Genomic DNA, 12,633 nt, shown 5'->3' on the forward strand with positions numbered 1-12,633 from the left:
CCCCAAAATTTCATTTGGTTACAGTTGGCACACAAAGAAAATGGTAGAGAAGGGCTGCGTTTTGTATTTTATTGGCATTTTTCACTTGGAATAGATTCTGCCACCAGCCGTGCTGCATGACAGCTTCAATAAGGGACAGTACATGCAGGAGTTGAACAGACCTTTCATGATGTCGGCCGTTCACATATTTAACTCTCAGCACTGGTCCAGAAGTCAAACTAAATGTTCAGAGTTCGTAAACATCACCAAGTTAAACATATCTGATGCAACTTCAAAAAACCCTCTAACATTAAGTCTAAGTATACATGAGCTTCTTCATTTACTAATGCTTTAAAAGAGATATGAAAACAACTATTTATTTTAATGTTAAAGGATAAAGAATTATAAGGGCTAATTTTAAGGCTAGTTCAAGATTGGCAGATCTCTTAACTGGTGCAAGCTTTATGATCTCTCCCACATATCCCCTGGCAAACAGCAGCATGCTGTTTCTTGCCTCCCAGGGCAGTGTAATGCTGTGTATCATCTCCATAGATTGACACGTGGATGTGGACTGAAATTGCCTTACCTTAGGAAACCCATAAATGGTCTGAAAAAAACAGTACAGGATCTCCCATTTTATTACAGAGGGGACTCCACGTTTGAAACTCTGTCATAAATCCACACAAATACATTCATGGTCTAAATCCAAGTCACAGCCCACCAAGCAGCTCTAACAGCTTATCACAAACCTGCTGGTTATTACCCATACCCAAATGGGAGCACATAAAAACATGCCACAATAATTACTTGACTTACATAAATTCAAAAACTATGAAGCCATTGAGACATGAGATATAACAGGTACACAATTCAGGTAGAAATCAAGAAGTTTCTTGCCACCAGCTGTGTTAAACAGCCTGTTTCTAAAGTTCAGCTAGACATGCAATCAATTTACCCCCCCACCAGAAAAACACTGAGGGCAAAACTGATTTTCATACTCAACATCACTTCCATTTGTTTCCATTAAAAATAGTATTTTCAAGGAATTTTTTAAAATCTGTGAAATAGGGCAAAACTTTTTCCTGTCTGTATTTTTACATCTTGCAATGTGTGAAGAAATATATGAATAGTCAGTATCTTTACATACAGAAAAAAACCCCAATTTTTCATGGAATAACATAACAGAAGGTATCTCTCTGAGTCAGTCTTACCTCATCCAGCCAAGTCCACGCTCAGACTGTTCCAGCAGTGCAAGAACACTATTGGAAAAAATGCTGGCAGAGCATTCTGCAGCCATATTCTCAGCACTAAGTCAAATAAAATCTATAGCAGAAATGTAGTTTTGCTACTAATAAGTGTCCGTATGTGCTTGCATGATCTTTATCCAGAATAGCAAAACTCATTAACATTCTTGTCTTCTACAGCTATAATCTTAGACATGCCATTATGAAACAGGCTGTTGAACAAACACCTAGAATTGAATACATATCTCCCAGATAAAGAATCTGAATTTTAGCTAGGTCTCACATAAAGACAGCCAGTTCTGTAATGGAGTGTATTTCATAAATGCCAAAGCATTGCAAGTCTGAGTCTATAGGAATTAGAACACAGGATGCCAGAGAACTCTATGGTCTATAGAAGTGTTTCTTTCTCTGAAGATGATCTAAAAAAGGAAGAAGTGGCAGGAAACCTAAAGGAGAGGCTGGGAACTATCCTAACAAAGTGCCTTCGGTTGGTGGCTTCCTTCACGTAACTTTTTCTGAATGAATGCTACTTTCTACAGAAATACCAGTGCTGCAGTTGAAAACAGGAATGTTCCCAATTTCAGCCAAGTGGCCAGACAACAGGCTATGTGAAAACCACCAGCTCAAACAAAGCAAACTTTTTTCTTTCTTTAAGTTTGCATTAGAGCAGAGGGAGAACTCGCATGTGCGTGTGTGTGCATCTGAGAAATTTGCTCAGGACGGTTCCCTCTATGTGAGAAGTTGTTAATCTTTTATATTTTATAAGGTCTGGCAAAAAAAGTTATATTTAGCACACAACCATTAAGCACTTGCTATGGAGGTTTTTGCTTGTTTGTTTTTTCAATGATTTCATGTACACAGTATAGAGTTTGGGGTAATAGTTCCTTTGGTTTGAGGGGCTGCATTGTTTTGTTTTTTTTTTTTCAATCAACCTCTTCCACACCTAACACTCCAGCTCCTAAGTGTCAGGACACTCACAGCAAATGACTAACTTAAGGCAGAAATTCATTACAGACCATTTCATTAATCTTTACAGGCAGCCGTCATTTCTTGACATCCATTTATCTGCAACTGCATTTATTACATGTCTGGCAAGCACTGGTTGTATTGCCCACTCTTCCTCACCAGACCTGTCTTCTATCCTCTGATTTTGGAAAAAAAAGACCACCACTGTAAGCCTAAAGGAGGAGAAATTCCTACTAGCAGATTTAAAAATGCACAGCCATATGGATAGATTTATGTTCTTAAACAGCTGCTACTCTTAAAAGATCCTGTTAGAGGACTAACAAATAGTTATAAGTTACAACTGTGTATTCCCAGTGCTTTGGGGTTTTTTTCCAGAAAAAAGATCTCCCATTCTTAGTGATGACTGAGTTGTAGCCTTTGCTCGCTCCAATCAAGCAATAACTCAAGAGCAGAGCTTAGGAAAAGAATAATAATTGGTAAAGTTTTGAATAACTTTCAAGTGGTATTCCCTCAGACTGCTAAAATACAGTAGGAAACACTGAGGTAAAAATTCAAAGTCTTCCTTCACATCTTAACTGTTATACAAAGTCAAAAACATACAACTACAGTTGTATATTTAGAGACAAATCATTCTATGGTAAGATGTTAGAACTACAAGTCACTCTTTCTACTTCCAAAAGGTATAATGATCTGTAATTAAGCCTATGCAAGTATAAAGGATGAAGATAGAGAACTTGGACAAGTTTTCTGCTTCGTTATGCAGCGAAGAAGCTTCCTTCAGACATCATTCACAGATCTGGGGTGAAATTATAATAGCTCAAAACAGCATAACTTTTTAATGATCAGCAATTCTCTGTGGTGCACCCACTCATGTACAAACACATCACTGCTCCTTAAGATAGTTCATAGTGCCTGGGCAGAGGATTCACACAAGTTCACAAATGCACTATGTGTTTCACAAATAGTTAACTGACACCATGTCCATGCCCTCCTCTGCATTCCTTACACTGAAAGAAACAAGGACTGTCCATATGCACTGGTAGCACCTACGATAAAGTTTTTAAATGTGTCCCTTTAAAAAAAAATTCTTAATGCAGCTCATGCCCCAAGCTGAACAAGAATGATTTATGTTTGTAAAAACTGGCAAGTAAGCCTGATGTCAATTCAACACAGTAACCTGTGTACAAGGTCAGTAACCATAAAGGGGAACAGGACGTACAAAGGGAACTCCAAACAACATGCTGCAAGCTTTGCTCATTGTCAGTGACTTTCCTTTGATCTAGGAGAAAAAGTTTTCCCTATTTAGACCCAGAAACTTTGGAGTCCAGTTTACAAGAGAAAGCTCTCAAAATAAGCATCTTCCCAACCCTTCCCTTTACATAGGAAAAAGACTACTCAAATAATAAGACTGAACTTTTTATTTTCAAGATGTGGAATATGTATCTGTCTCAACTCCAAATCTACAAAAAGCCACAGAACTCCAGGATTTCCTAAATTTCTCCAAGTTACTTGTATTTTGAAGAAAAATCCCATGTGCTTCCCTGACTATTGCTGAATGTTTATCACAGCTACATTTCCCTTGTTCCAGCTGCCTGTGTATCATGCTCTCAGGTTCAAAGTCAGCAAGGTGGGAAACTGCAACATTTAATTTCTCCCTCCAGACCATCTGAATGATACTCATGACCACCTTCACAGAACACTTGCTCCTCTTCCAAGTGTTCGCAACTGTCCGTCTCTGTTATAAACTTTTATTATGTACTTGGCTAAATCAACCCTCCTTTGATTATGACTTTGAATATCAATGTAAAGAAACCTCTTGACTAGATTAGAACACACAGAGTGATTTCTTCTCACAAGACAGGATTGCCACTCCCCTCAGAACTAAGTTCCACTTGCTGTGATCCTCTCCAATACACAGCTAACACAGAAATTCACATAAGATTCTAGCAGAGCACAGGCAACTATCATCCAGCTTCTTGTAAGGTACCTTTGCAGACATGGTGTTAGGCTGCACTAGTCCATCTGAACACTCATGGGGGAGAGATATGGCATTTCCTACTGTCTTTCAGGATTATTACTCCCTAGACTTCTCTTCTATCTATGTACAGGCCCACAAAACAATATTTTCCTCTGTCTCAAATACACTAACTTCTTTCCCCTTTTCAGTTTTATATCAGCTGCAGGTTGTTGTGGGGTTTTTTTTGTTCGTTTTTTGTTTGGGGGTTGGGGGGGTGTGTTTTTGGTTTGGTTCACAACACAGAGTATTTATTTATTTTGAAGTCTTAAGCAAATTATAAGTTTCTCAAATACAGTGATGATAAAGATCCTCCACCTTGTAGGCCTAAATCCCTTTGTATTTGACAGACAGTATAAAACACAAATAAGGTGATCAAGGCAAAGATTAGCACATACACCTAGCCACATACATGTGTGTAATTTACTCCTCCCTTCCTCTGTCAACACCTATTTCCAACAGAAGCCTGCCCTGCAAGCCTAAAATTTACATTCCCCCACAACATAATACCTTGCAAACCAATTCAGTACCTTGCTTAATCAACCACTAAGCCAGCACTCCCTGAACTACTTAGTCTCTCATTTTTCAAGAGAACACAAGTTCATGCCTCACTCCCAATGCAATTACCATATTGTGATGCTGCAAACAGAAATAACTTACTTGCTGTTCCTCACATACTAAGTATCTCTTGCAGCTTCCCAAACGAGAAAGAAGGGCTCCCTGAAGTATGGGAAACTATTCTTTATGCTCATTATCTGCCCTTTTTTTCCACTGGACAGCAAGTCTGGCATCCTTGGCTTTCAACACATTAATCCAACAGCCAAATCAAGTTTAACTGTTTTTCCAGGTTAAAATAAAGACTGTAGTATACAAAGGTGAATTGACACAGGAAGATGCAGTCAATACAAAGGAACTATAGATGACAACTATACAGCACAACTATAATTTTGGCTCTTCAACGCTGGCTGGTTAGTGAAAAGCCCCAGGACTTTTAACCTGATATTTTTTTCAATGTCAAAAATAAGTTTAGTTTGTGTCTCAAAATTTGATGAGACATCAAAAAATAATACAAACCCATGTTACCTGAACTACCATCAACAATCATTGAAGTTCTGTTTTTTAAATCCCCCCAGAAGCTTGAGATGCAATTATGACAGGAACCATGAAACTTCACATACTGCCCTGTCTTCCTCATTTATCTGTCAACTCAATCCTTGCACTAGGCTGCATCAAGTCTCAAGCTTTCCTGAGAAAATACCAGAAACAAAAATTCTTCATTCTGTTTATGGCATCATCAAAGCAAATGAAGAACAAACTCCTGCACTGCACATGACCATAAAAATGTGGTATTTCCTGGAGAGCTTAAAAAGAACTTACTGCAGTGAGAGGGGGCACAGTGGTGTTTGACTGGGTTTTTAACCAGTATTTTATAAGATGTGAGATTTCCAATGTGTTTTCTGCATTTTGACATAACTTGTTTTTGGTGGTGTACAGGGTGCTTTGAAGGCAGATCACAGTAATCACACCAAACTGTCCAGCCCCAAAATTGCAACACCGCGGGGTTCATGGGAGACCTAATCCATCAGTGCTCTAAGGACACGATAGGAGCAAATAGCATCAAATAGGATTTTGAAAAGAAACATGTTTAAAAGCTCTGATGGGAAACAAGTTCTCAAACACATAGGGAAATTTCATAGTATTAGATTCTCTAATGGTTTGGGAAAAGTATGAAACAGCAGAACCAACTAGGCTGGTAATTTATCCTGGGAGGTGAAGATGGGGGTCTTATCTCTCATTGTATCCCCTCCTGCTCAATGCATTTCCCCTAGGAAATCAATGAGCTGCCCAACAAAGAAAACAGTGGGTCAAGAGGTAAGAGATAATTATCCTTCAAACAAGCTTTCACTTGTGGCAACAAAGGAGACCTTAATAGTTCTGCAGAATCAAACTGTGCTGAATGTCTTCACTTTCCCACTCCAAGCCTAAGGAGCATTTCAGCCAGAAGCAGAGGTATTTGACATGCGTACCAGAAATGTTATGGTATCCAAAGAGGTGTTGCTGACAGCACAGGTGCAAGTTACTTAAAAGACTTGGAATATTGTTACCCTTTAAGCACTGAGGAAGTTTGGTCCCAAAGGCAAGGAAAGTAGGTGGTGAAGTTCCAGAATGTAACAGTAGACCATTTCTGTAACACTTCTGATGAGGATCTGAAGATACTCTGAGCCCAAATGGATACACAAAACCTGCTTTGCCTCTCCTGTACCTTCAGCTCTTCAGCACATCCTCATCTCCTTGCTGAAGGACCCAGTACCCTCCTCCATCCCAAACTTCATGTTTTTAATCAGGCAAGAAGGGATTTTTTTTTTAGCACACTTATACCCATGGGTAAGAGATTAAATCAGCCTCAAACACCAAACTACATGTTCACAGGATCCTGTCCCAAAAATCTAAGTGAAAGGACACACAGGCTTTCCCAAAATTGTTTTTCCTACCATGATTCCCCAGTTCCACGGGTTTGCCTGAAAAAATTACTTACAGATGGTACATATCTCTAATGTGTTCCTCTTCCCAAAACAGTAAGCATCTGGCATGCCTACTGTTTAATTACACAACAGGCTCATGCAGGATGAAACATTTTCAAGCCTGGAAGCTTATGCTCAAACTGATTATACGCAGTAACAGAAGCTGCTCACAGACAAGAAAAAAGTTTTCAAACATAAGGAAAAACACTGTTAAAACACAGCAAGTAGATACTTGTTTGACAATGCAAATTTTACAAGAACCTGTACAACAATTTTGTTAAATAGTTGAACACCACTGATCACAAAGACTCAAGCTACAAAATACACTAGTTTACTCTGGAAACCAATACAATCTGGCTGCATCTCTGGAATTTTAGGTACATACCCAGTAAAGCAGACCTTCACAATTATTCTAGACTACCATCCTCAGAAATGCATATAAAAGTAGTTGATTTGCAACTTTTGTAATCTAGCAAAATGCTCCCAGGAAGCCTGACACCCCAAATTCTTTAATCACTGAATAGTGCACTCCCTCTGCTGGCACAGCACGGATGTCACACCTTAGCAGAGGCATTCTTCTGATGACACTGATCTCTAGCTAAGAGGGCTACGCACAACACCACTTCACATTTACACCTGGTGTAGCTGTGTTAACATTAAAAAAAAAATTCTGCTAAATTACTTTCATAAGAGAAACTTTAAAAGGTGCCCATTAATAACTGAATTCTCTGATGAAAATCTTTCAGGAATGCAACAAGACACCACAGACCACAACCCTTCTCAGTCAACTAAAAATCTGTACTTATTAGGATAGCAGTCATTTTCAAGATGAAAAATTTCTGAAGACTCACTGTTGCAGCATTTCTAACTGTGCAACAAGTCGGTTTAAGATGTCAAGTAAATCACACAGAAGTGAGTTATCAGCAGCAAGCTGACATTAACAATCCCATTTAGTCATGCAAGGGTTGCTTTTTCACTGTCTGCCTATGTTTTATTAAGGTGTGAGAACCTTACAGAAGTATTATTTCAAGAGGTCCCGTGCCTCCCCACATGGAAACAGAACACCTACACTTTAGACTCCCTGAGAGCACCATACTAGATGAATTTAGTACTTAATCCAATCAGAACAGCCACAAGAATGTCAAATCTTTCAAGCCAGCTTTGGAACACACAATATTTTAGCTTTGTGGCAAAAAAGTTAACCCTCAGCTAATGGAGATGCAAGTTGTGTTACGCATAGGAAGAGAAAGTTAATGTTTGGCAGTGAATAATCACAAGGAGTTTCTTCAGCACTCACTGGTAATACACTGAGTCCCTATGTCATGTAAGCAGCTGCTATTCCCTCTGCCCCTTTTAAGCTTTGAAACAGTAGGATGAAAATCTGATTTATGAGTGGGCCTCATGTTAATAAACGAGGAAACAGACATATATTTTAGCCTCAAGTCAGGCTGATTTCTTCCTGATTAAAAAAACATACAGCTTAAATATCAAAAAGGGAAGCTCACTACTTCAAAAGTTAATGCACACTTCTGCGAACTTTGTTTTCCTTCTTGTTCATATATTTCACAGAAAATATTTAAGTGCCTTCTCACAACAGTATACAAATCCTTAGGCGTACAAAGATAAGGAAAGCCCACCCCAAGAAACACAGATACAAGTGGAGAAGAATAAACGATTACATTAGAACTAGAACAACCAGCCTGAAGCAGCATTAAGTGTTGTTTCATGTACCTACCTGGCTCTATTAAATAGAATTTGTTGCAAAGAGACTTATCAGTTATTTCACACACCAATCAGAACAATCGGATACAACAATCAGAACCTCTGGGTTACTCCAAGATGAGAAATGAACCTGTGGTTCAACAGGTGAAAGTAATTGCTTCAAACAACTGAATTTTAATTGCTGGTTTGAATTAAGGCACCAAAAACAAGTGTTGGTAAGACAGCACTTACCTTACAAACAGCCATGATGTTAATGTTGATCATTTTGTCAACTGTCTGCAAGAAAACAAAGTTTTGGGGTTTGTTGTAAGTTATTTGATCAATATTTACACACCCTCGGGGTTTAAGTGCCAGGATAAATTAAACCTTACACTTACACATCCACCTGTACTCCTTGCCTTCCTGCTTAAGTACCAGAAACAGTGACAGACTTTCAAAGCAAAGTCTGTGAATGGCTGTCAGTCAAGTTGTATCTCTGATTAGGAGCTCACACCAATAAAGAACAGCACAGATGTGTCACATTGATATTATATTTCCTAGCACTATTTGCAATATTTATTAACTTAAGTATATTCTGGTATTTTAGATATGTTCATAAATTAGTGTCTGTATTTTGCTCTTAACCATTTCATAACAGTGTTTTAGTAACTTAAAGGTCATGGGGTAAAGAGAAAAAAAAAAAGAAGGGTTTTTTTGCTAAATATTATGAAGCTGATTTGAAAGTGAACTAAAACACTGATACATCCATCAATACTTAAGCAGAATGCACAAACTCACAGTGAATACAGGAGCTACAGGGCTTTTGGAAACAAAATCACGCACCACTGAAATTGTGCAGAATCAGAGTTTTCAATGTACCCAACACAACCAAGATTGTCCTCACATTACAAACTGTCTAAACCAGTCATGTTTAAGTTTCATACAGTGTTATGGAATATGCAGACAGGATTGAAATTCAGATACTGACCGCACAGCATTTTTCTGAAATAGAAATACAAAATGAAAAAGCAGGGAACAGCATGAAGTAAAAAACAACACAAAAAGAAAGACCGCCATAATCTGGATTGTGTTATGTTGCTTATGTAGATCTCCTAGCTTTTTAAACCCTAAATTCTAATCAGAAAACATCATTATGCGAGTACCTTCACCAAACCTAAATACTTTCGCCGTATCCATTAAGTATTTAGTGCTAAAAATGAGAACACCAGAAGGCACCACAAAAGCACTTACTTTATCCAGGTCTGGCACATCAAGAAAATATTCAGGATAAACATACGAAATTCCCACGTTGTTGACTGAAAAAAAATATGAAGTTTTAGTTAGATTGCTTGCATGAGATTTGATTTGTCATGCTCTGATAAGAGACAATTTTCAAGCAATCCTCTTGAAAAGTTGCATTTAAAACATTCTAATGAACACCATCACTGAGTTCCTCAAGGCTGCGGAAATGGGGTTTCAAGCCAAAGAAAAGCTCTTTGTGCCTGAGAGGGTATTAAGGAAACCTAATGCAGGCCATGCACCACGACCCCTCTCCTCGGCCCCATTCCCGGTGCAGCGGCCGCCGGGCCCCAGGTGCCACCGCAGTTGTCGCCGGCAGGTGGCAGCCGGAGCCCGGGCTCCATGTGGGAGAGATTCTGGTCAAGTGCACAAAAATTCCGAGATTCCCTCGAATGACACGTCTTTTAGACCAGATCTCAGTGTATTTACGGAAAGCCTTAGTTCGTTAGGCATGTGGTGTGTTTCAAATTTTTAACTTTCAGATTTCAGCTTGGAGAACAGAGGGACTGAGGAGAATGGGGAGCTGGCAGATTCCCAGCAGATGTTCACTGTATTTAGAGAGTAAAGTTTTAAAATGAAGAAGGTTAATCTTCCAGAGGGAGCCAGATTTTTTTTTTTTTCTTCTTTTCATCTAAAATAAACTGCTTTTCAGTCCATCTCTCTGAAAAGGATTTTGGCTATGAACTGTGGCAGAGTTTTGGGACTAACCTTGGTTATTCTCTCCAAATTTAGAGTATTTATATGATTCATGCTACAGAGATAGTCAGAAAATTCACACCTTTTACTGCAGACTGGGTCCCAGATATGTACCCTTCCACTTCCAGCTATCATTTTTTATTTTGCTGCAGTTTGGAACAGAACATTTTTTAAAAAAAATCAGTTTGTACAGGCATATTTTGCCTACGGAAATCTCGGTAACAACAGAGTAAGATCCAGTTCGGCTCAGACTCCTTTTGAGAACCACAGCAAAATAAAGATTTCCCACCTCTGCTTGTTTAACATATTGCTGTAGCTAGCACATGTTCGAAGTCACTGACAGACGCTGTTTTGAACACACAGCAAAACATTATGCAAACTCTTTTAGCCTTCCTATGTGGGTGAGAAGAAGCTTCCAAATAAGTTTACAAGGATTTCAATCTGTAAGTACTTTAGTTATACACTGTGCAACTATATAATCAGAAGCTCGATCTTGAGGAGTATATGTGGAGACTCCTGTGTCTCTAAGTATAAGGTTAAAAAATGATCAGCATTGATCACTGACAACTATGCTGTGCTACCAGCGCTTCTCATACCCACTGTTCCAGATGAGACCTGAAAGAAGAAAGTACACTGGAACCTGAGACCTCATCTCTTATGGCTGTTCTCATTTAAACTCATGTTTTCTCTCACACAAATGTGAAAAATGCAGGTCAATAAGAGCTACATTCCAGACTGCAACAAACGCTACAGAATTTTAAATAAGGTACTAAAAGCATGAAATTAATTGCCATAAAAAATTAAGATACAGTCTTTCTGGAGAAGCTATCATTTCTGTTGAAAAATTACATTGGCAAATGGTTTCTATAAATACAGCTGTATCTGGAGAAAAGAAAAAACCTACATATCAAGTAATCCGATGAACTCAAGCATGAGATCTACTAAAACTGCTAGTGATTAGTGAGAAGAGAGATGTCTGTAAACCTGCGCTGGCAATAGCTGCAAGAAAAAAAGCAAAGGAACTCAGCTAGAGAATACACAACTCCAGAACATCTCGTTGACTAAAAACATGGTAAAAATAGCAAAGTGCTCATGCAAATAAAAGCACGAACCAGGCTGTTTGAGGAACAGGCTTGTTTTCCTGTAATAAGCTTACATAAAATCCAAGACACATTCACTGCCTTTGTGTCCACTTTAAGCAAGATGATTAAGAGTCAGATTAATTATTTCGTGTACCACCATAACCTTACACAGTTTAAGAAATAATAAAATCCCTTCCAGTGTGGATATGTACCTCACACAATAAAGGGTTTGCTAGTGTTTTGGGACATATAAGTGATACACCATTCTGCAACAATCACTACGAGACAGGCAGCTTGCAAGTCTTGCATTCCCTGAATTGATTTTGATGAGACAGATTAGAACAAACATTAAGTTTAATCTTCAAAATTTCCTTGGAACTAATTTCCTCGAGAAACAAGAAACAAGGCATCCACAGCTTTGTCAGAACTACTCTTCACACAAAACTGACAGTTGCAGTTACTCCAATGGATTTGGGTTTTTATAGAAATTAAGTACTGGACGTCATGAGCTGCAAATCCATCAGAAGTATTAAGGGACATTCTGGGATTTATTTTTTAATATTATTTTGAATTGAGTTTTTATAGACACTACTTTTTTGGTCATTATTTGCAGATGTTGTACAAGATTCATCTATTGGCAACAAAGCTCCTATACTGTATTGTCATGTACATAATGAACTTATTTTGAAATATGCTTTAAAAAAAAAAATGTTTAGCTCTAATTAGTGCACTTCAGGTTAGTAAAATATGAGCTGTCTAGTGAGAAGTACTCTGTCAGATGACATAGACCAGTAGAAGTCTGAGCCATGTGACTTCGTAAGAATGTGAAGTCTTGTGTCTAACTATCATAGGTTCTCATCCCCATACTGAGTAACCATAAAAATACAGCATATGCACAGGTATATGTGCTCCTAAGGAAAGGACCAGAACACAGATAAGAAACTGCCTTTACCCTACTGTTCAGAAAAGATTAGTGTAAACTGTTATATTTAAACTGTTCTTTGTTTGTGATAAAATACTTTCTTGAAATCATGTAAGTTCTACATTTGATGTAGTAGCTGGAAGGATCATCTTGTCTTTTCAGGGACTAACACACCACCTACACTCCTACAGTATCACGAACCATATTC

At 38.3% G+C, this 12,633-nt stretch overlaps 1 protein-coding gene across 1 annotated transcript in view; it reads right to left on the minus strand.

Moving 5' to 3' along the window:
- Positions 1-12,633, minus strand: part of HSD17B12 (hydroxysteroid 17-beta dehydrogenase 12) — an 86,976-nt gene that overhangs the window by 20,977 nt on the left and 53,366 nt on the right. The window contains 2 exon segments of the mRNA XM_065064772.1: positions 8,679-8,723; positions 9,678-9,742. Of these exon segments, the coding sequence (XP_064920844.1) occupies positions 8,679-8,723; positions 9,678-9,742 (110 nt within the window).

The sequence above is a fragment of the Columba livia genome, chromosome 5 (genome assembly GCF_036013475.1).
Source record: "Columba livia isolate bColLiv1 breed racing homer chromosome 5, bColLiv1.pat.W.v2, whole genome shotgun sequence".
NCBI classification, from domain to species: Eukaryota; Metazoa; Chordata; class Aves; order Columbiformes; family Columbidae; genus Columba; species Columba livia.